Genomic DNA, 20,862 nt, shown 5'->3' with positions numbered 1-20,862 from the left:
ATGCCACGATATCCAGGGGATTGTCAAGCCTGATTTTTATACACCGATTACATGGGGATGGATGTGCTATAGCTCAGTGTGTCTGTATCAAATAGAATTTCGAATTTTGTAACTTGACATTGAACATGCTTTCTGTAAAGCTTCTGTCACACCTTCAGCAATTCAAATACCCGAGCACGCCGTTATTGCCCCCGTCGCGGAGTTCCTTGGGGAGCTTCTGCTGTGGTGTGATAACGCCAAGCCCGGCCGCTCTGGCAAAGGAACGGTATGTCATCCCGCTCCAGAAGCGCAGAGAACATAGAACTCAATGCTTGATTTTTTTTTTCCTTTCTTCTCATCCCCCATTAAGCTTGGGATCCCTTACGGGTGGACATAAATTTCTGTAACTGGTCCCTTCAATACCCCAGTACGCACGCACATTCATTGCTAGTGGTGGGTTGGTTTCCCTCAGCTCTCCCCTTCCCCACTGTGACATCGATTTACTGAACGATAACTAAGCATCAAACAGTCAATCTTCAGAACTTTCCTCCTCCCCCTTATAACTCTCGGCGTCTGCTCGTCTTTTTAAAAAATTACTGTCGTCGTACATATCCGCTTCTTGAACGCCCTACGCCGATTGATTCCGTTAGACCAAACCCCTCTCCGAGAGGCGGGATATACATTCTGCTCGACCGCCACATCAGTCTCCCACCCCGTCCTATCCACAACCCCTCTATTCCCTCCAGTAAACTTATGATCGTCGTGGTCTCAGGACTAGGGTGATAAATAATGCTTACGGAATGTGAAAAGCTCCTTGGTCAAGGGCTTTTACGACTTCCCGTCGAACACAACTACCGCTATGGGCCCGCAGCGGAGAAAGCCCTGCTAGAGCTGCTCTTTCACTCCTTAACCGGACACAATAAAGAACGACTGGCACAGCTATTTCCGAACGGACTCTCAAATGGCTCATGGAAGCTGGCAGAAGCCCAGGGTGCCGTGGAAGGTGCGGAATACACAGAAGCTGCGCGGGGTAAACGCTGCGGACATATCTTTCGTACTGGGGAAGCAACATATCGATGTACCACTTGCGGGATAGACGAGACTTGTTGTCTTTGCAGCCGATGCTTTGAGGCATCCGACCACAGCACGCATCAATACCAAGTGTACTTGTCGCCGGGGAATTCTGGTTGTTGTGATTGTGGTGATGAAGAGGCTTGGCGGACCCCTATGTTTTGTGCGATCCATACGGATACAGGGGAGGATAAGGGCAAGGGGCGGGCAGGAACTCAGCTTCCGGAAGACTGGGTGAATAATATTAAGATGACTGTTTCCCGTGCGCTTGACTACTTCTGTGATGTCATTTCATGCTCCCCGGAACAGCTGCGTTTGCCGAAGACAGAGGAAGGTATTAGACAGGATGAGGAGGCATCTCGCCTTCACGCTGGATGGTATGGTGAGGGGGATGAAGTAGAAGAAGAGCCAGAGTTCGCCCTCGCCCTTTGGAACGACGAGAAACACACGATCCGAGACGTTTCCGAACAAGTTAGTCGAGCCTGTCGGGAAAAAGCGATATACGGAAGGGAGAAAGCCCACGAGACAAACGATATGGGACGAAGCGTCGTGAAGTACGGAAAGGACCTAAAGCGGATGCTGGCGGTTTCGAAAATCATCGAGCAGATCAAAGTCACAACCACAATCCGCTCCGCGCGTGATACGTTCCGTGAGCAGATGTGCGGAACTATTGTGGAGTGGTTGGCCGATATTGCTGGATGTAGTATCTCAGATGACAACAACATTCTGCGCCAGACAGTCTGTGAGGAGCTTTTGGGTTCATGGAAGCGCGGCAGCGGTGCCTTCAACGCCGCCATTGGCCGACAAGGAATTGACGATCATGCCAGAGTGGAAGTAGAGAGAATTCGCACTGTTATGGTACGCGTGACGCCACAAGGCGAGGTAATTCCTCCGGATGAGGATGATGAGGACGACATTGAGAATGGAGACGACGAAGCCAATGGTGATGGTGATGGTGACGGCGACGAAGACGAGGAATTTATTGAGTCCCTTGTTGGGCCACAGGAAGACGCTGATGACGGCGACGATGAAATGGAACTCGAGATCACTCGGCTGCGCGAAGACATTGTTGATGATGATGCCGATATGGTAATGGGCGGTACAGATGACGCTTTACAAATGGCCCAAGCTATCCTTGGATTCGCGTCGCCATTCGCCCAACGGCGGGCTGAACAGCAGGAGCAGCAGGAGCAACAGGAAGAAGAGCAACAACAAGAGCCAGTCGCACCAGAAAATCATCCGCCACAAGGCCCTCAATCTGGCGGGCCGCCGCGTAGCGAACCCCAAGCTACCCATGAGGACACTGATACCCAGGGAAGCTCGTATCATACGCCGATTCCTAGGACTCCCTCTCGCGTACGACGTCCTCCCTCTGCAAAGACACCGAGCCACTGGCAAGTTCGTCCGTCCGCTCCTGTAACGGGTGGAAATGTGCCTCTTTATGAAGACCTGTGGCAGCGCACACGACTTGATTGGATGATTTTGTTCGATCTGAGATTGTGGAAAAAGGCCCGTACTGACCTTCGCGATCTTTATCTCAGTACTGTGGTGAACGTGCCACAGTTCAAGCGAGTTATGGGCTTACGTCTGTCTTCTCTCTACAGCGCGCTTGCTCAGCTGTATCTGATCGCAGATCGAGAACCGGACCATTCGATCATCAACCTGACCTTGCAGCTTCTTACCACCCCGTCGATTACAGAAGAGATTGTCCTGCGTGGCAACTTCTTGACCAAGGTCATGGCTATTTTATATACTTTCCTGACCACTAGGCAAGTGGGCGAACCGTACGAAGTCAATCCCAACGCAACCTTGTCCTTTGATGCGGGGTCCGTGAACAACCGGCGTCTCTATCATTTCTTCTGCGATCTACATTACCTATTACAGTCTGAATATGTGCAGAGTCGGGTGCGAACCGAGGAACAGTACCTTTTGCAATTCCTCGATTTGATCAAGCTCTCACAGGGGATCTGCCCCAATATCCGTGCTGTAGGAGAGCACGTGGAGTACGAGAATGATGCATGGATCAGCGCATCGATTCTGATGCGCGAAATCAACCGGTTGTGTATCGCATTCCGCGAAGCGTTCAGAAATCCCGAAATTGACCAGGGTCATAATTTGTTGCGGGCGATCACACTAGCTACCATCTCTACTATAGTCCACTCTGTTGGATGCGAACGCAAGAGGTTTGAACAAGCTGAAATCAAGGAATATATTCGTTTCAAGACGCTCCAGCCGTTTGACTTTGAGGTTGATCAGCCGGATAAGTTCTCCCGCCATCGTGTGGTGGACTTCGTTGTGGAGAAGGGTGCAATGAGTTTCCACCATGCCCTCCATTATACTGTCTCATGGTTGCTGGATTGCGCTCGTGGCATGAGCCGTGAGTTATTGCGTGAGGTTCTCTTCAGCGCCGCCGAAGTCGCCAACGATAAGTTTATTCTTGACAATGAGCTTGGACCGGAAGACTTACTGCTTGCAATGTTTGACTATCCCCTCAGGGTATGTGCCTGGCTGGCGCAGATGAAAGCTGGCATGTGGGTGCGTAATGGCCTCAGCTTGCGTCACCAAATGTCACAGTACCGCGGAGTCTCTTGTCGTGAACTTGGCTATTATCGTGACATTTTCTTGCTTCAGGCGTCATTGGTGACATGCAACCCCAGCAGAGTCCTTGCTTCCATCGCAGATAGATTCGGAGTCGTGGATTGGATGACTAGGAACTATATCCCGCGTACCGGTCACGAAGATACAAAGATTATTGATGTTGTTGAGGAGTTTGTCCTTTTGTTGATTGTTCTTTTGACCGATCGACACTCGCTCACCACCGACGGGGACAGTGATTCTTCAATCCACCAGAATATGAGCCGCGAAATCGCCCACGTTTTATGCTTTAAGCCGCTCTCATTCTCTGACCTATCCACCCGTCTGAGCGACCAGGTGCGAGACTCGGATGATTTCCAGGACGTCCTAGAGAATATTGCACGATTCCGGCCTCCTGAGGGTTTGAACGATTCTGGTACATTCGAGCTCAAACCAGAATTCATCAGTTTAATAGACCCATACAGTGCGCATTATACCAAGAACCAGAGAGATGAGGCCGAGAGCATTTACAGGGAATGGCAGGCCAAGCAAACAGGAAAGCCCGCTTCTGATATTGTTTTTGAACCTAAGCTGCGGCCTCTGACCTCCGGTGCCTTCTCCGATCTGGCTCACTTTACTCGGACACCTCTATTTGCTCAAATTGTACACCAGTGTCTGGATTATGTGATGTCTTCCAAGGATCGAACGCCCGCAATTCCCCCCACGCGTGTCGAAACTTTCCTCCAGGTTGTTCTCCATTTGGTCCTTTCGGCTATCCTCGAGGACCATACCGATGAAGAGAATCTCGATGAAGATTCCGTGGATTCATTCGTTTCTCACGCATTAACCAAGGCCAGGGCTACACAAATGGGCAACCTGACCATTGTTGGTCTTCTGGAGAAGATATCCAGCATGAACGAGTTTTCTGCATGTGGCCCGAAGATTCGACACATCCTGAAGCGCCTCTGGCAGAAGAGACCCCGCGCCTACAACCATGCCACTGCTTCATTGATGTTCCCATTCGACCGAATCGACACAAACTCACCCGCCATTGATGCGGAGGGTGAAAAGGAGTTGAAGAAGAAGCAAGCTCTTGAACGCCAGGCCAAGGTGATGGCTCAATTCCAGCAGCAACAGCAGAATTTCCTCAGTAACCATGAAGGCAAAATTGATTGGGGTGATGCCGACTTGAGTGACATGGAGTCAGAGCCTGAGGCCGTCCCGGAGGCCAAGCTTTGGAAGTACCCCAGCGGCACTTGCATTCTCTGTCAGGAAGAAACAAATGACTCGAGACTATACGGCACGTTTGCGCTTATTCAGGATAGCAACATTATGAGACAGACCGATATTCAAGATGCGGACCTGATTAGAGAGGTGCTCAAGACACCACCAAGTCTTGACAGATCGGCTGAAGATATTCGCCCATTTGGTGTTGCTGGTGAAAACCATATTACAGTACGACGACTAGACTCTTCGGGAGGAGAGGTTACCGGCGAGAAGATTGGGCTGAGCAAAGGCTTCAATCCGAAGAACACTGTGCGCGGCCCTGTAACAACGGGCTGTGGGCATATCATGCACTATACATGTTTCGAAGTCTACTTCACAGCAACCCAACGGCGCCATACACAGCAAATCGCCCGAAACCACCCGGAGCGCCTGACTCACAAAGAGTTCGTTTGCCCTCTCTGCAAGGCCCTGGGGAACGCTTTCCTCCCCATTACCTGGAAGGGCAAGGAAGAGCTGTATCCGGGTCCCTTGGAGACAAAACTGCCATTTAATGAGTTCGTGGATCATGAAGTCAAGTCTGTTCTTTCACATGAGCATAAACTGAACTACGCGCTTATTGCCGAGAATGGCGAACTACAACAGCAGGCATACCAGGGGCTTTTCCGGAACTACCTTTCCAGGACTCTCGTACCTCCGCTTGCTGGTAGGGTGGGTCAGCTACAGTCTTCTTCGCTTCCATCGACCTCCCTTTTCATCCCACAAGCTAGGTTACCTATGCCCGGCTTGTTCCCACCGACCGAAGAGTCTGCTTCTCTCAGTTCCCCGCAGCAGGTCCCGACTTCCTCGAGTGACAGCCCCATGTCTGAACTTCTTCAGATTTACTCACGATTGAAGCAAACCCTCCGTCTGAATCAGATCCATTCAACCTTCAGTCACCCGCCTGATACTGCCAGCAGCGATGACATAGTACATACAGATTCTTTGTTCCAGACCTTCGGATTCAGTATCGCTGCGGTTGAGATTGCACAGCGTGGCGTGGAGTCTGAGCCGGGCTCGACGCTTCTAGACAAGATCCCCCAATTGACCTTGACTCACCTCCGGGTCCTGGCAGAGACGGCATTAACATATGCATCAGTCGGTGGTTTGTACAGCAAAACAGGCCATACCAGCCGGTCATTGGATGAATTCCGTGAAATGCACCGCCAAAAGCTGTGTCAGCTGTTTGTTGGTCACCCGTTCTTCGAAGGTTTATCTCTTCTAAATGATGTTCACCAAATCGAACCGCTATTTGCGAAGGACACATTCGTTTTTCTGGCTGAATGCTCGGTCGCCCTTCTACCAGTCCTTGACTTTGATGTCCGTCACTTGGTGCAAATGTGTTATGTGGCTGAGATCGTGAAGGTTGCCGCGACGTACATACTCTGGCCGATGGGACTAAAGGAAGAATTGGCCGAGAACGGTGACGCACACTACCTCTTGGAGATGGAGCTTTCAGATGAACGATTTGAAGTTACTCGACAGTTTTTCAACACAGTTGTTGCAGAACTCAAGAGTAACTCCGTGGGGCGAGCAAAGGGCTCTTCGTTCCCTGCTGAACTCGGCTATGTCAAGGAGGGAGAGGGCTCTGCCACTCCTGGAGTTATAATAGCTCTGCGACGTCTTATCTCGAGCTATGCTCTAACTTTCTTGCGAAAGGTAGCCATTTTGCTCCATGTGCAACACGGAGTTGAGTTCCCCAGTACCGGCTACGGTGATATGGACGCGTCGGAGCTAGACCGCCTAACCAAAACTCTACGCATGCGTTCTCTTGATGATATATTTGCATCGATAAAAACCGCTCGTGCAAGTGGCGATCCATTCGATGCTATGGTCTCGGGCTGGATCTTCCACTGGAATGCCTCTCGCGCCGGCGTTCGCATTGCAGACCACAAATTGTGGCCTAGCCTTTCGCACCCGGCTATTTTCGAACTGGTTGGGCTACCGAAATATTTCGATAGTCTCATCGAGTTAGCCAACCGACGTCGCTGTCCAAACTCGAAAAAGGAACTCACCGATCCAAGCATCTGCCTGTTCTGTGGAGACATTTTCTGCTCGCAGGCTGTTTGCTGCATGGATAGCACCGGTTTGGGCGGATGTAACCAGCATGTTCTAAAGTAAGCAACACCCTTGACTCTACTTACTGTTCCTGCCAGCTGATCACTCACCACAGATGCGGCAAAAATATTGGCCTGTTCATCAACATCCGCAAATGTACCGTTCTCTATTTGCACAACCACAGCGGCTCGTGGCACTTTGCCCCATACCTTGATCGCCATGGCGAAGTCGACCCAGGTCTCCGACGAAGTAGGCCGCTCATGCTGAACCAGAAGCGATACGACAGACTTATTCGTGACGTCTGGCTAGCGCATAATGTTCCCGCGACTATTAGTCGTCGACTAGAATCTGATGTTAATAACGGGGGGTGGGAGACTATCTGATATGATTGACCGAGAGCGACTAATGAAATGATATGGGCATGAACGAGGAATGGGGTTATTGAAAATAGACTATGACGATTTCAGCTTGCTGTATTTATTCGCTGTATCTATTCTTTTCAGTCTTCCTTTTTATTTCCTGAGTAGTATAGTGGTTCTCTTGCGTGCAAAAGTTGATTTCACGATTTCAGTAGTTTATGGATATACCTACTCTAAAGACACCGTTGGAGATATACAGAATTATTGTGTATTTACTCAATCTGAATATAGATAATAAGTAAGAAAGTATTATACACTTTTAGGCGATTTTTCAGTCGCTAGGACTGAAATTCCCCCTGTTCAATTAAACGCTTCGTGTTGCGAATTTCCCACTCGAACTCCTTGAGAGCCCTCAACTCACTCGAGACAAACAGCCCTCCAATTAATCCATCCAACAAACCTGCGCCGAAACTAAGCGTGCTCACAAGCATGAGAATAAACGGTATGTATGGGCGATCGCCGTTCCACCAGACACCTACAAGACATCCTATAGTGACCAGCACCGAAGCAATGAAATGGATTAGGCGCCAACGTCGCTGGGTGCGCTCTCGACGCATGTAGGCATGGACTATGTCGAGAATATGCGTGTACGTCTCCGCGGGGAGAGCTAGACGGGTTGACTTTTCAAGATCTTTACCTCGTTCTTTATCCATCGACGTAGAGTCACGAGTAACGACAGCTTCGACCGCGAAGTGGTCACTAAGCGAGCATCGTAGTGTGGGATGTCGCTCTGTCATTCCAATACTGACATCCTTAACGGACCATCCCACCTCGTCGCCAACAAATATATAATCAAGCCGCTTTCCATAGATGTCCTCGCCGTCTTTGTTGACAGGTATATCATGGCCCTTGTCAAGGCGCTTCTGGTCCTTCTTTGACCAGCGCCAGGTATTATATGGCCCGTCACAGGTGGCCCCATTATGATGCAGGTTGAACTCTGCCGCTGGAACAGGCTTCCCGCGGGCCTTTTCGACTGCATCCTTCGCCGCTCCTACTGAAGAGTCCGGGTATATCACCTGCCATGCATCAACAACTGGACTATGCGCACGGATAAGTCTATGCGCAAAGGACGACGGGAGCATGTTGAAATCTCCTAATCCGATGACCAAATGGCCCCGTTCCGCAGCGCCGCGCATCAGCTTGGCTATTTCCCACGCCTGTGCTGTTCGATGTGCGAGGTAGCTGTCGTGGGGCTCCTGTTCATAGGGCGCATGTAGATGCGTACAGAACACTTCAGCGACATCATGACTCCCCTGTCCAAACCGTATACGGGCACAGGCCACGCCCTTTCCGACAAACCAGTCGCCGCGGAAGAAGGCTGTTGGGCGGCCGTTGAGCGGGTACTCGCACATGGAGGATTGTTCGATGGGCCATTTTGAGAAGATGGCCAGGCCAGCGCCCCAGATTCCGCCAAAGTAAAATTTACCATAGGGGAGGGCGTGCGAGATTTGAGAGCGGATCGATTCGTAGTCTTGCTGTGTCCAGCATTCTTGGAGGCCGACAATGTCGGGGGGCGGGTCGGAGACGGCGAGCTGCCGACCTATCTCGGAGAGACGCTCATTGCGGTATTTGGCGAGGTACTTGAGACCCCAACAGTTGAGGGTCAGGATTCGAATTGACTCTGGGCTTGCCATTCCGAAATGTACATGATCTTGCAAAAGAGGACGAGGTGGAGGAGCATGGCCTGGTCCATGAAGCTCTCATGATCTATGAGATAATTGACTTCTGCTCACCGCCTTCCATTGTGGGTCTCCATCGCGGAATCTTTCCCTCCAGATTCATGAACTCACATTGCAAGCAAACAAACAACAAAGCCTAATCGCATTCGAGATAGAGGGGATACTGTGAAATGCGATAGCCGAAATGGCCCACGCCTCCAAACGCCGCCGCTTGACCCCCTCCCCGCCTCCCATCTCCTCTCCCATTGAAACTTCCTCCGACGAACTCGCAGCTGGCTCCGACCATGACCAGGAGCGCCGTCGCGTGAGTCTTACAGCATACCCGCCAAAACGGCCATACCCTCGATCCCGCAGTTTCAGCAGCTCCGAGAGTCCTGATGAATTGGCTATGGACGCGGACGAGTACTGGCGTTCTCGTAATCGGGGGCGCGATTCACCCTGGGCACGCTCCGATGATGAGAACGAGGCGGACGAAGAAAATGATGATGATGCGAACGACAATCTAAGTGATGACGACAATGACACAGAAATGAATGGTGAAGTTGATGACATGCAGACTGCGGGGGAGAATGACGGCGAGATAGGAGGAGGATATTCAGATCGCTCGCCGACGCCTGTGCCGCCGCCGCCGCCGCCCAAACCAGACTCAGTGAATTACCGACAGAGGTTCCTACTAAGAGGGCATTTACGGGGGGTATCGGCCGTGAAATATTCGCCAGATGCGTCCATGATTGCCAGTGGAGGTTCGTATTTCTTCATTGGGGGTGTCCTTGGCTAACTTGGCGTAGGAGCGGACGGCGCAGTGAAGGTCTGGGGTGCGAATACAGGGAAGCTGATACATACCTTTGAAGGGCATCTCGCGGGTATATCAACGATATCATGGAGCCCCGACGGTGCGACCATTGCTTCGGGGTCAGACGACAAGACCATCCGGCTGTGGAATGTCCTAACAGTATGCCTTTCATTCCTCTCTGTCTTGAAAAGCGAACTAATGTTGTTTTTAGGGCAAAGCACACCGGACACCTTTCATCGGGCACCACAACTACGTTTACTCCATCGCCTTCTCCCCCAAAGGCAACATGCTCGTCAGCGGTTCTTACGACGAAGCCGTTTTCCTCTGGGACGTGCGGTCCGCGCGCGTCATGAAATCGCTCCCCGCCCATTCCGACCCCGTTAGCGGCATCGATGTCGTCTGGGACGGCACTCTCATCGCATCATGCGCAACGGATGGCCTAGTCCGTATCTGGGACACAGCAACAGGACAGTGCCTTCGAACCCTGGTACACGAAGACAACCCGCCTGTATCGGCGGTGAAATTCTCGCCGAACGGAAAATACGTGCTCGCGTGGACGCTGGACGATTGCGTGAGACTGTGGGACTACGTGGAGGGCCGCTGTCTAAAGACGTACCAGGGCCACGAGAACCGAAAGTACAGTCTTTCCGGTGGCTTTGGGGTTTACGGACAAGTGACGCCGCGAACACCGGGGTATGCATTCGCAGTTAGTGGTAGCGAGGACGGAGCTGTGCTCTGCTGGGATGTCGTGAGTAAGAAGGTCCTCCAGCGGATTGAGGGCCACTCGGGTGTCGTTCTCGGTGTGGACACCTGCTCAACGAGTCAGGGGAGGTATCTCGTGAGTTGTGGGTTGGACATGACAGTTCGGGTTTGGGAGGAGGTCATTGGACCCGAGCCAGAGGAGACGGGCGTGCCTGACCCTGACCCTGAACCTGAACCTGAACCTGAGTCTGAGGCGCGGGAAGGTCCAGACCGCGACCAAGACAAAGACCAAGATCGCCAGGGGGGTGAGGGCCAGGATGGGGATACGGAAATGGGCGAGGCTACCGAGTTGGATCCCGAAGCGAGAGATCCCACCTAAACCCTAATACGTACTCACTCCGTCTATCCTATCCACCCTCAACGCGTTATTTAATAGAAATAATCAGACATGAATTTAACGAAGGCCGCCCAAATACTTCGATGTCCATTATTGCCCACTGCCCAGACGTTACAGCGCACTAGCAGTGTACCTATCCATAGAAACAAGTCACGCGCGCACACTGAACCACGGTTCTCATTGTTCCCCTCCAGCCAATCTCCATATAATATAACAATGTGAACCATGGACAAGACGATTATTTCTTCGCTGTCTTCACCGATTGAACGATTGACAGGACAACCTGCCCCAAGTAGTTATTGTTAATCTGCCGGCCCGTGGTTCGACGGCCGGTTTTCAGGTACATTTGCTACATTTTGACCCCTCCCTATAATCTAACGGCCTGTTCTCGTCTCCAACGACTCTACACTCAACTGCGTTGCGCTATTGTTTAGCGTCTTGTCCCTTTTGTCGCAGACGGCTGGACTGGTCTAGATAATTAGAATTGGAATGGAATGGAATGGAATGGATGGAGTTTGATCCACTTTTTTATATTTTTTTTGATTCAATTGCTGTTTTTTTTCTTTGGCTTTCTGCTTTTCGCTACCTAACACCGGTAACGAACCACGGACCCATGGTACTTTGAAAGATGGGTAAAGAAAATGGACAAAAATTGGTAAAAAAAATGTTGTTGAAGAATAGTAAAAGAGAAGGGAAGAAATGAAGTGAAATGAAGTGAAGAGAAGTGAAAGGCAGAAAGTGAAATGAAGTTGACGTGAGTCGATCATGAAGAAGTGTAAGCCTTGCCGCTGATGCTCAGATCACTTCCACTAAGCAAGTAACCGTCGGCACACATGTAGTAGGCGTAGCGAGCAACCTTCTCCTGCTGGTCCAACCAGGGGAGGACATCGCTCAAGAACTCGGTCGACTGGTCGCTGCCACCAGAGCCAGACATATCGGAGTTGAGAGCAAACTCGGTAACCCAAGTCTCAGCCAGGCCGAACTCATCGGCAAGGTCCGTAGCCTGTTGGACGAAGGTCTTGAAATCGTCGGCAGATTCGCCGTACCAGTGCACCGCCAGGGCATTGACATTGCAATCCGTGCAGGAGTTGAGGAAGTTGCGCATCCAGTCGAGGCCCTTGTCAGCACCAACGCCGTTGGTAACAGCGGGCGAGACGAGCTTGGCCTGGCCGCTGAGCGGGGAGATGTACTCGCGGTAGTAGTTGGCGGCATCGGAGGACGACATAGCGGCTTGGGATTCCATGTCAGGCTCGTTGAAGCCGAGGATATAGCTGTTGCCGCTGTTGAGGAGGGTCTGGATGGCGGCGAACCAACCAGTGAACATCTTGCTACCCCAGAGCATGGGGACGAACTCAACGTCGGAGGGAAGGTCACCCATGGTGTACATGTTCCAGTCGTAGGCCCAGGATACGGAGCCGCTGTTGGCAAGGGACTGGACGGTGGAAGCGTCGTTGTAGGCAGCACCGCGCTTAGTGGAGGACTGGCGCTTGGTGACTGCGGAGTGGGAGTGACGGTGGCCGTGAGGGGCGGCAATGGCGGCAGTGGCCATGAGAGCGGTAGCAAGGTACTTGAAGGAGACCATCTTGGATGTTCTTTGGGTGTCTTTGGATGTTCTTTTGGTAGAAAAGGATTGGTGAGAAACCGGTTCTCTTGAGTCTCGAGGACTAGAAAAAGAATGTGATAATGCCTTTCAGAGAAAGAAGAAAGGAATGACTATCCGTGCACGGCACAGGATGAAGACTCGGGCCAAAAGGCGAGAAGGAGAGAGTGGCTGAAGATGGGCTGAAGATGCTTGAAGGAGAGAAGCAGGGAGGATGGTCGGGGGGTTGGAGGAGGTATAAAAGTGTAGTACAGAAGGGGCCCACTCCCCACCACCAAGGGGAGGTGAAACGCAATCTGATCAATCAGACAATTGTGTTTCCTCTTTTCACTCAGGAACATTCTATTATTTGCTCTTTACTTTCTTTTTTCTGGTTGGTGCCACAGGGCAACAGCGCCTGGGTACGGCGATGCGCCAGAGCCGTGGACGTCAGTGAGTGGAGACTGGAGAAGCGATGCTGACGAGGCGATTATCCGATGGATCGATTCCTTGTTCCACAGGAACAGCGGTGTCACATAATGGGGACAACAAAGGGGACGGGGTTGCAGGGCGTTCATTGCCTCCATTGAAGGGGGGGCAAGCTGTTGTCAACAGTCGCCCATGTTCATGGTTCTACATTTAATTCTGAAACGGGCTGTCTGCTCTGGCACGCATACAATGTCAACGACTGTTCAGTGCAAAGGGGGCGCTAAGAGGCCAAGCGTTGCACTGTTGAAAAGCGATCTTACAATTGTTGTGCCGAACTCCACTGGCTCATGGCCAGAACTCTGCCGATCCACCCCTGGTCCCTCTCACACAACCCTGGGCTCTCCCACAACCCGTCCATCAATATTCCAATTCCCGTCGGTCCTTCGTTTATTGTCTTTATTCAATAAATGCCCGTCAATTATATTCATATCCTCAGCCACAGCGGGTTGTGGCCAGCGGCTGTCTTTGTTGTGCTGCTACGACTGGTCGAGACCGCAGGCGGCCCATTAACCGCCGCCTGAAACACACTAAAATCAGCCATCAGCGCATCTTCTTGCTTGTTCCTGCAGCATGACGTGGTCAGCGCTTCCATCTTCGTCCATCACTGCGATCAATGCGTGGGTTCTGTGCCGGCTTGAGCGGTTCTTGGGCTTTCCGGTGAGTTCTTGGGAGGTCTCTACGCGCTGGGCACCACACACCAATGTAAGGAACTGGCTGTCAGTCTTCCTAGGAACACCCCGATTGGGTTCCACTCCACCCATGAACTCCCCGAGTGTCGGCTATACTCTGGACTTGACTGGAGCAGCGTCAGGGTTCATCCCCCGGCCCGCTGAGTGATTTCTGCCTATTTGACTGGTCCGACGGTCAGTCAAACTCTGCAGGCGCGAGCCAGAATCCGGCCTGTCGGTCGTCGTGGAGTTCTGGCCATGGCTCGGCGAGTCGACTGCCTTGCAGATACCCACTGGCACTCTGTGTGACTGGGGCCAGCTGGGGCCACTGGTCACTTCAACTCCCGAGAATGTGGCTCACCAACTGATGGAAGTTGCTGGCACGAGGCCGCCTCCCTAACCAGGGTCGGAGTCGGTCCACGTCGCCGTCTCCCAGGCTAGGCAGTCCATGGCCCATGGGCTGTTGAACTCTCGGCATTGAGTTTGGTTGATGCTGGCTGCCCAAAAGTAAGGTTTGGCATGGACGAACAGGTGGCCCTTACGGAGTTATGCTGTGCGACTCAGAATCCAAGCGGCATGAGCGCTCGGAGGGCTCTAGAAGGATTGTTAAGTGGTGGTATTAGCTACTAAACTGTATAGGGCATGATGATAGAGGCCCCGGAGACGGGGGTTGATGATGAAGAGGCAAGGGCTGATTTTCGAGGCGAGGAAACTGCCCAACCCACCGCTCTTTCCCTGCAGTAACAATCCAAGCGTGTCGTCATTCACCATACTGGGAAGGCGCTACCCAGTCGACGGCACAGTTGAAGAAGGAACGATGGGTGAGGTGGTTACCCAATTTGGTTGCTATTTCTATCAGGCCTGAGGCCTGCAAAGCCTTCTGGGTCATCATCAACACATCTATTGGCCATCGAAATTCTGTTGCAGTGGCGTTCTACCATCGATATACTACGACTATCCTTTTTGATTGGGTGCATAACATCGTCTCGATGTGGTTGGGCAGGTAGAGAGCCCCGATGGAAGCCCACGGCTGAAGAGCACACCGTTTTTACCCGACAGTTACCTTCTCTTGCTGCTGTCGATCGTGGTGGAGACGCTACAGACAAAATATGATAGTGGCAAGAGCTCAAAGCTGCCATTTGGGCTGGGCAAGCAGAACGATGGTGTTCCCGGTATAACTAAGCTATACGAGTCAAGCTAGGTCATTGATATCCCTGCTTATCCGACCAGACTAGTCACGTTCCTCGTGTGGCCCTGGTCAAATGTGGGACTCTGTCATTTAGGTACACCATCCTATTTCCATGCATGTCATGAGCTGCCTACAAGATACTTTTGGTTGCGATATTATGGATTCCAATGCCACACTCCTGTAGAGTTGCTTTATGTTTGTCATCTGCCGTGCCCGGACTCTTCTCAGCTCGGAGAAGAATGTTGTCAGTGGGCTGGCTCGTTTTCGTGTTAGACGGGATTCCATTGCGTCCGCCAAAGTTTTATCACGAAGAGATGGTTCACCGGCGAACCTTGGTGTGTAGCCAGGGGAATTTCCGATGGTATAAACCTACGACTTTGGATAAAAAAGAGGACAAATTAAAGAAAGACTTCAAGAATGGTTTTTCCATAAATATTGATAGAGTAAGACCTTCAGTAATGATGCTTGCTTCGTAGCGGATGGTTGAAGAGTTCTAGTAAACAGGTAGAACTTCATGGACAATGGATAAGCAGCCGATATCTCAATTAGTTCAAACCCATAACTAGAAGCGATGATAATGGTAAATGGATAGAGGAACTAGCTACAATAAGTAGGGAAGAAATGGGAATGATTCTCTCTTCTCAACATTTTCAGTGTCCACCAGAACATTCCTTATGAAGGACTTGGATCGTGTTAGAAACAGTAAAGCATCAGAACAAAGAACGGTAGGACAGTGAATAAGCAATCTCCGTTTAGCAATCAATGCTACTATAGCGGGGTGATTTGTAGGGATCCTGCCAGGACGTCCATCGCTAGACAGAGCTGGTTGTTCAACGCTATCTGCCGAGTAAGCTGACCCCGTAGGTCATCAACCATGTCCTGTTGGTTCTGAATTTGTGTTTGGAGTTAACAAATTCAGTGACATTCATCGGGTACATGCTCAGCTGTAGGCGTGTTCCGATCTGGAGAGTTGCCTAGAATCGCCCGAGTAAGTGTTTCGAGGGAGTGGCGTGGATATTCTTACTAGCCTCGATTCTATCCAGGAGGAACATTTGTCGAATATGACTATATAGTCACCACTAATACCACCATGGGCATATTCATTTGACTTGGCACCAGTGCTTTTGCGTCGACACACGTCAGCCATAGTTGGGCGGATGAGGGAAGGCAGTAAGGCGCTCTGGAGCGTCGTCATCGCTGTCCGCCATCCGTGACTCGAGCCACTGGATGGTTGTGCTGTACATCCGATCATGTTCCTGTCGGCCTTGGTAGCGTACTCTACCACGAAGCTCTCGAAAAAACACTCCCTTGGTGGAATAGCATAGAGCAATACCAGGGAAGGCCAAGCCCTGGAATAAAGAAAATGAAAAGAGGAGGAAATGAGGAACTCTGGGGTGCCTCGAGCAGCCTTTTATAGACGGCTTGCCCGGGTTGCAAGTGAAACAAGTGGTGTGTAGTACAGGGCATTTACCTCGAAGAATGAATTAGGGCTGGATGGGGGGTTGCTTACTTCTAGAAATGAATATTGTTATTAATCAACTATACATCTGCATTCGCATGATATATCCCAACATTGGAAGCTTTACGTATCTATGCCAACCTGGACTTTGATTTTGCGGACATCTGGAGAGCAATAGAAGCCAGAGAGCGTTTTGCTTAATATGGCAGTATCCACAGGTCAAGGGCGTGGTCGTAGCATTCTTTAGGGTTGGTCACGGACACTCGACACTGGTCTATGAATTGCGGTACCGCGCTTGGTGACTGCAAGTTGCTTCATAGATGAGCCTGGATTGTATGGCAACCTGCATTAACATGCAAAAGAAGCCGCTGGACAATTTGGCCGCAACCGGAGCTAATGACAACTCTGTAACTTGTCTATGTAATATGCGCATAGATTTTAAATGGTATCAGTTGATAGAATAGATCGTTCATGACTTCTTCCGCCCCTCCATCACACGCAGCACGTCAGACGCGCTATCCTTGTCGCCCTTCTTCTTCTTGGGGCCGCGCTTCCTCTTCGTGCCGCCACGCGGCTCCACGAGCACAGCCTCCTCGTCTTCGTCATCGTCATTACGACTGCCGCCGAATCCCATGTCCATGTCCATTGCATCGAGTGCTCCTCGGCGTTGCGCCTCCTCGATGAACTTCCTGCGCCGGAGGAGCGTTTCTTTGTCGACGCCCTCTTCCTCGGGGTTATCCTCTGCGGCACCCGCTTGTCGTAGAGACGCGGCTCTTTTGAGGGCAGCAAGGAGAGTAGGATCTCTGGTTAGCGGGTTTGCACGGTCACTCTCCGCACTCTCCTCTTCCTTCGTGGTGGTCGTGGCGAAGTAGTTCCGTGGTTTGGTGGGTTCACCTGTTGCCTCCTTCTTGGGTTCCTGGGGTGCCTTCGCTGCCACTTCGCCATCTTCTTCTGAGTCGGATGAATCCTCGTCGGACCCTGCGTCGCCCAGAGGATTGTAGTCATCTCCCACTCCCGCGAAAATGTCGTCGTCTTCTTCTTCCTCTTCCTCCTTCTGCGCGGCCTTGTTCCTAGCGGCAATTTCAGCTGGGACTTCCATCCCGAGTGGCTTTGCCTCCTTATCAGGGGCGGCAACGCTAGCGGTGGGAGGTGCCGTTGTCCCAGGCTTGTCCAACCATCTCGTTTTCTTCTTCGTCTTGCCTTCTGCGTCTGTAATGAGGAGAACCTCTCTGCGACGGCCGTTTTCATCCTGCTCGATAAACCGTTTCTTTTCGGCCTTGGAGTCCCCAATCTTCTTGAACCGGGCGCCCAAGGCTGGCTCTTGGGGCTTCTCCTCCGCAGAAGCAGCGGCTGCCCGACTCGCCTTTAACTCTCTTAATATCTCATTTCGTGTCTTTTTCTGGCTTGGAACTGGCGGCGCAGCCATATTCCCTTTCTTCTTCTCCTTCTCCTTCGGCGCAGAAGGAAGTGCCCCGTCCGCCTTGTCTTCCAGAACCTTGTCAAACTCCTCGTCCACATCTACTTCCTCATCCTCGCCCTTGCCCTCACCCTCATCGGCCGACTTCCTATCCCCTTGCACTTCAGTCTCTTCCTTTTCCACCTTCTCAATATCCTCCCCAGCCCTAACCTTCTTCAACAGATCCCAATCTAGCCCTTTCACCATATGCGTGCTCCCCAAATCCCCTCCAAAACCCAACTCCTTGCGTAGCCTCGCAAGCGTCCCTTCATCAATAAGACCCTTCTTGAACTTCTCCTCCAGCTCCTTCAACTTTTGTTCGTTCGCGCTCTTGCGTTCTTCCTCCTCGCTCTGCCGTAAACGCGCTGCAGCCCGATCCTCGTAACCCGCAGGTAACTTCGTCCCCTTCGGTGCAGCAGAAGATTTGAATTTCTTCGATGGATGCGGGTTCTGTCCATCGCGGCGATACTCGGCCAGTTGGTGTGCGAAATTAGGCGCCGTTAGGTTGCGGCTGTATAGACAGGATAAGAACTCGTTAGCTTCTCATTAAAGTATAATTCAATCACGATATATAGAAGAGAAGACAAGAGAAGAAAGGAGGGAGGGAGGGGAAACATACGGCGTCATGGGAATACTCGATCGCATCCTTGAACCTAGTGTCGCCTGGGCTGGCGTTTGCCCACCGCTACTACCACGCTTCGGTGAGGCATGATCGCCTGTTGGAGAGTGGCCCGTCGGGCTAGCGCCCTTGGGCTTCGAGGCTTGATCGTTGACGAAGAGGAGACGGCGGAATTGGTCGTTGTTCATGGTGAGAGAGGCACCTAGGAATAGGAATTTGCGCGGGCGGGCTTAAAGAGTCTAGGGGGTGTATTGGCGTCTTTAGTTTAAAAAGAATTTCCTGGGTTGGTGGTTCAATTGTACATGTTGAGGAACGAGGAATTTGACGTGGTTTTGTGGTGGGATAGAAGGGTCGTTGTTCGGATTCAAGATTGAAGCTGTCGCGCGATCGGGCAAAATTGCGGAGAGCTAAAAGCGGCGGGCGACGTCAACGGTCATTCCCGCGGGCCTGCCAACAACTTGTTACAAGTCTTTAAATCAACTCCAAGATAAATTTTTGGAAAGCCGAGTTTAATGTGGATTATATGTAATATATACTATAACTTTGATACTACTGGGGCTAGAAACTGACCAAATATTCTTTAATTTGCCTACGGAATATTTATAAGGTAATACGTCGCGACGTCTTTATATAGTTCAACCGGTATAAGTTTAGGTCCAACTATGCTTTGCTTCAACTTTCCTTCACAGTAAAATGAATGTAAGAATTTTTTACGACGTAATAAAATCTACAAACAAATAATAGTAGGGAAATCATTTCATATTCAATTTCAGTTGCGAACAAACACAAGTTGCATAACTAATCCTCAGCCCCGGCAGAGAAAGAGCGACTGGGACTGTCGTTGAGAAGACCAACTAATAGTCTACTCAGCACACTGGGCCTTGCGCTCATCGAAGACCCGAAGTGCTTCCTCAGCAGCCTTGACACCGCTGAGAACCATGGCACCGAAGGTAGGGCCCATGCGGTTGAAGCCATCAATCTCAGACAGCTCCATTCCGCCAATGATGAGGCCCTTAGCCACCTCACGGGTGTTCTTGACGATCGCGTCCTCGGCAGTGTTCATATCCAAGCCGCGCATGCCACCGAGCTTGTCGATGGTACTCATGGAGACGAGTCGCTTGGCCGAGAAGGCACCGAAGGGACCGTCGTGGCCAGTGGTACTGATGATAACGGGAGCGTTGATGGTGTTGGGGTCCATGCACGAGTGGTCATCGTGGTGGAGGGTGACGAGGGTCCAGTTGGTGACGACACCAGCGATTTGGACTTCCTGTGCGCTTCCGCTAGGGGCGGGGCGGGTCACCAGGTCCTCGACACAGGTGGCGTTGAAGAGCTTGACGTTGGGGAACTGAAGAACCTTGGAGAGCAAGGTCGACGTGAAGAGAGATGCGTGCTTGACGACGACATAGTTGGGCATTTCGGGGTCTTCTTCATAGGGCACACCCAACTCGTTCAGGAAGAGCTCTGCAGGGCGACGCATGACCATCGCGGAGAAGAGCTGGCCACCCAACCAAGCACCACCACCTAAACCGTATTAGTATGATATACTGCCGCTGAGGGCACTCGGACTAACTAACCTGGAGAGACAGATGCCTCAATGATAGCAATCTTCAAGTCAGGGCGAGCCTTGGCCAAGACGTACGCAGTACTGAGACCACATGAACCAGCGCCGACGATAACGACATCGCTCTCGGCATATCGGTCCAGGTCCTGGAAGTAGCGGCGGGTCATGGCGCGGGAGACCTGGCTCTCGCGGATGGGAGCAAACTTGAAGTTGTCCCATTTGCCGCCAAAGTGGTCAAGCAGCTTGGTCTGGGAGACGCCATCGGCAGTGGTAGTCTCAGGGACCACAACCTTGCCCTTGATGCCGGTAGGAGCGACAGCAGGCTCGAAGATAGCAGCTGGGGGAGACATTTTGATTCAAGTGCGAGACTATAAACTGTTAGCCATTCCATTAACTGGGGGAAAAGCTAAGGGAAGGCATGATCCTTTCGCTGGTATTATCCAGATCAAGTTTTGACCGTATAATCTCAGAACGAACCCATCCTTTCGCAGTCCTCTTCCTCGGCTGGAGCGAAACCAGCATCACCGAGAATAGAAGGGTTATGCTAAGGATAGGAACGAACACCGGCCCACGCACAGAATTTACCTGAGATACCTTGATCGTTTGATTAAATGCCCAGCCAAAGGCATTTCATGACTTCCGCGTTGACGACCCGGGAGGGTCAACGGGTGTGGTTGTTTACATTGTACGGTGGAAGTTATTCCCTGTACAAATTGTTAGCCAATTCCATAATTGCCAACCCCATCCGAGAGAGGAGGACTTGTTCGAGATGGATAAATCGATGAGATTGACTGATGGATTGTGATTGTAGAAGGGAAAGAAAAAAGAAATGGTATGGCGGGGTAGGAGGGGTAGTTTAAATAGTGACCTTCACCTGACATTACCATTACCTACAACTGACAGCCTG

General features: G+C 51.4%; 6 protein-coding genes across 6 annotated transcripts; 2 read left to right on the top strand and 4 right to left on the bottom strand.

The window, feature by feature from the left end:
* Window positions 1-340: 340 nt before the first annotated feature.
* Window positions 341-7,565, top strand: ASPVEDRAFT_41763 (putative ubiquitin-protein ligase E3 component (UBR1)). The gene is made up of 3 exons (XM_040812420.1): window positions 341-435; window positions 509-7,004; window positions 7,061-7,565. The coding sequence occupies exons 2-3, from the start codon at window positions 769-771 to the stop codon at window positions 7,326-7,328; spliced, it is 6,504 nt and encodes a 2,167-aa protein (XP_040668032.1). The 5' UTR covers window positions 341-435; window positions 509-768; the 3' UTR covers window positions 7,329-7,565.
* ASPVEDRAFT_41762 (inositol phosphosphingolipid phospholipase) lies at window positions 7,550-9,057 on the bottom strand. Its single transcript, XM_040812419.1, has one exon. The coding sequence runs from the start codon at window positions 8,996-8,998 to the stop codon at window positions 7,643-7,645; it is 1,356 nt and encodes a 451-aa protein (XP_040668031.1). The 5' UTR covers window positions 8,999-9,057; the 3' UTR covers window positions 7,550-7,642.
* A 170-nt stretch (window positions 9,058-9,227) lies between these two features.
* On the top strand, window positions 9,228-10,917 carry ASPVEDRAFT_52992 (WD40 repeat domain-containing protein; the record flags this gene model as incomplete). Its single annotated transcript, XM_040814729.1, has 3 exons — window positions 9,228-9,786; window positions 9,832-9,995; window positions 10,048-10,917. 3 exons carry the CDS (start codon window positions 9,228-9,230, stop codon window positions 10,915-10,917), a joined length of 1,593 nt encoding a protein of 530 aa, XP_040668030.1.
* A 358-nt stretch (window positions 10,918-11,275) lies between these two features.
* ASPVEDRAFT_665952 (glycoside hydrolase family 128 protein) lies at window positions 11,276-12,753 on the bottom strand. The gene is made up of 2 exons (XM_040815896.1): window positions 11,460-12,753; window positions 11,276-11,395 (listed from the first exon to the last, which is right to left on the bottom strand). The coding sequence occupies exon 1, from the start codon at window positions 12,515-12,517 to the stop codon at window positions 11,699-11,701; it is 819 nt and encodes a 272-aa protein (XP_040668029.1). The 5' UTR covers window positions 12,518-12,753; the 3' UTR covers window positions 11,276-11,395; window positions 11,460-11,698.
* A 4,035-nt stretch (window positions 12,754-16,788) lies between these two features.
* Window positions 16,789-18,582, bottom strand: ASPVEDRAFT_52990 (uncharacterized protein; the record flags this gene model as incomplete). The annotated part of the gene is made up of 2 exons (XM_040814728.1): window positions 16,789-18,286; window positions 18,395-18,582. 2 exons carry the CDS (start codon window positions 18,580-18,582, stop codon window positions 16,789-16,791), a joined length of 1,686 nt encoding a protein of 561 aa, XP_040668028.1.
* A 674-nt stretch (window positions 18,583-19,256) lies between these two features.
* On the bottom strand, window positions 19,257-20,305 carry thiA (thiamine thiazole synthase; the record flags this gene model as incomplete). The annotated part of the gene is made up of 2 exons (XM_040810163.1): window positions 19,257-19,915; window positions 19,969-20,305. The coding sequence occupies 2 exons, from the start codon at window positions 20,303-20,305 to the stop codon at window positions 19,257-19,259; spliced, it is 996 nt and encodes a 331-aa protein (XP_040668027.1).
* Between the last annotated feature and the right edge of the window lie 557 nt (window positions 20,306-20,862).

Source organism: Aspergillus versicolor (genome assembly GCF_001890125.1).
Source record: "Aspergillus versicolor CBS 583.65 unplaced genomic scaffold ASPVEscaffold_5, whole genome shotgun sequence".
Classification (NCBI taxonomy): domain Eukaryota; kingdom Fungi; phylum Ascomycota; class Eurotiomycetes; order Eurotiales; family Aspergillaceae; genus Aspergillus; species Aspergillus versicolor.
The sequence above is the reverse complement of the archived record's forward strand: the minus strand, read 5'-3'. Positions and strand labels throughout refer to the sequence as shown.

Excerpts from the sequence above, each read along its gene's own strand:
- ASPVEDRAFT_665952 (XM_040815896.1), bottom strand. The coding sequence starts at position 12,517 with ATGGTCTCCTTCAAGTACCTTGCTACCGCTCTCATGGCCACTGCCGCC.
- ASPVEDRAFT_41763 (XM_040812420.1), top strand. The coding sequence starts at position 769 with ATGCTTACGGAATGTGAAAAGCTCCTTGGTCAAGGGCTTTTACGACTT. Across the intron at positions 7,005-7,060 it reads TGTAACCAGCATGTTCTAAA|ATGCGGCAAAAATATTGGCC; the intron begins GTAAGCAACACC and ends CACTCACCACAG.
- ASPVEDRAFT_41762 (XM_040812419.1), bottom strand. The coding sequence starts at position 8,998 with ATGGCAAGCCCAGAGTCAATTCGAATCCTGACCCTCAACTGTTGGGGT.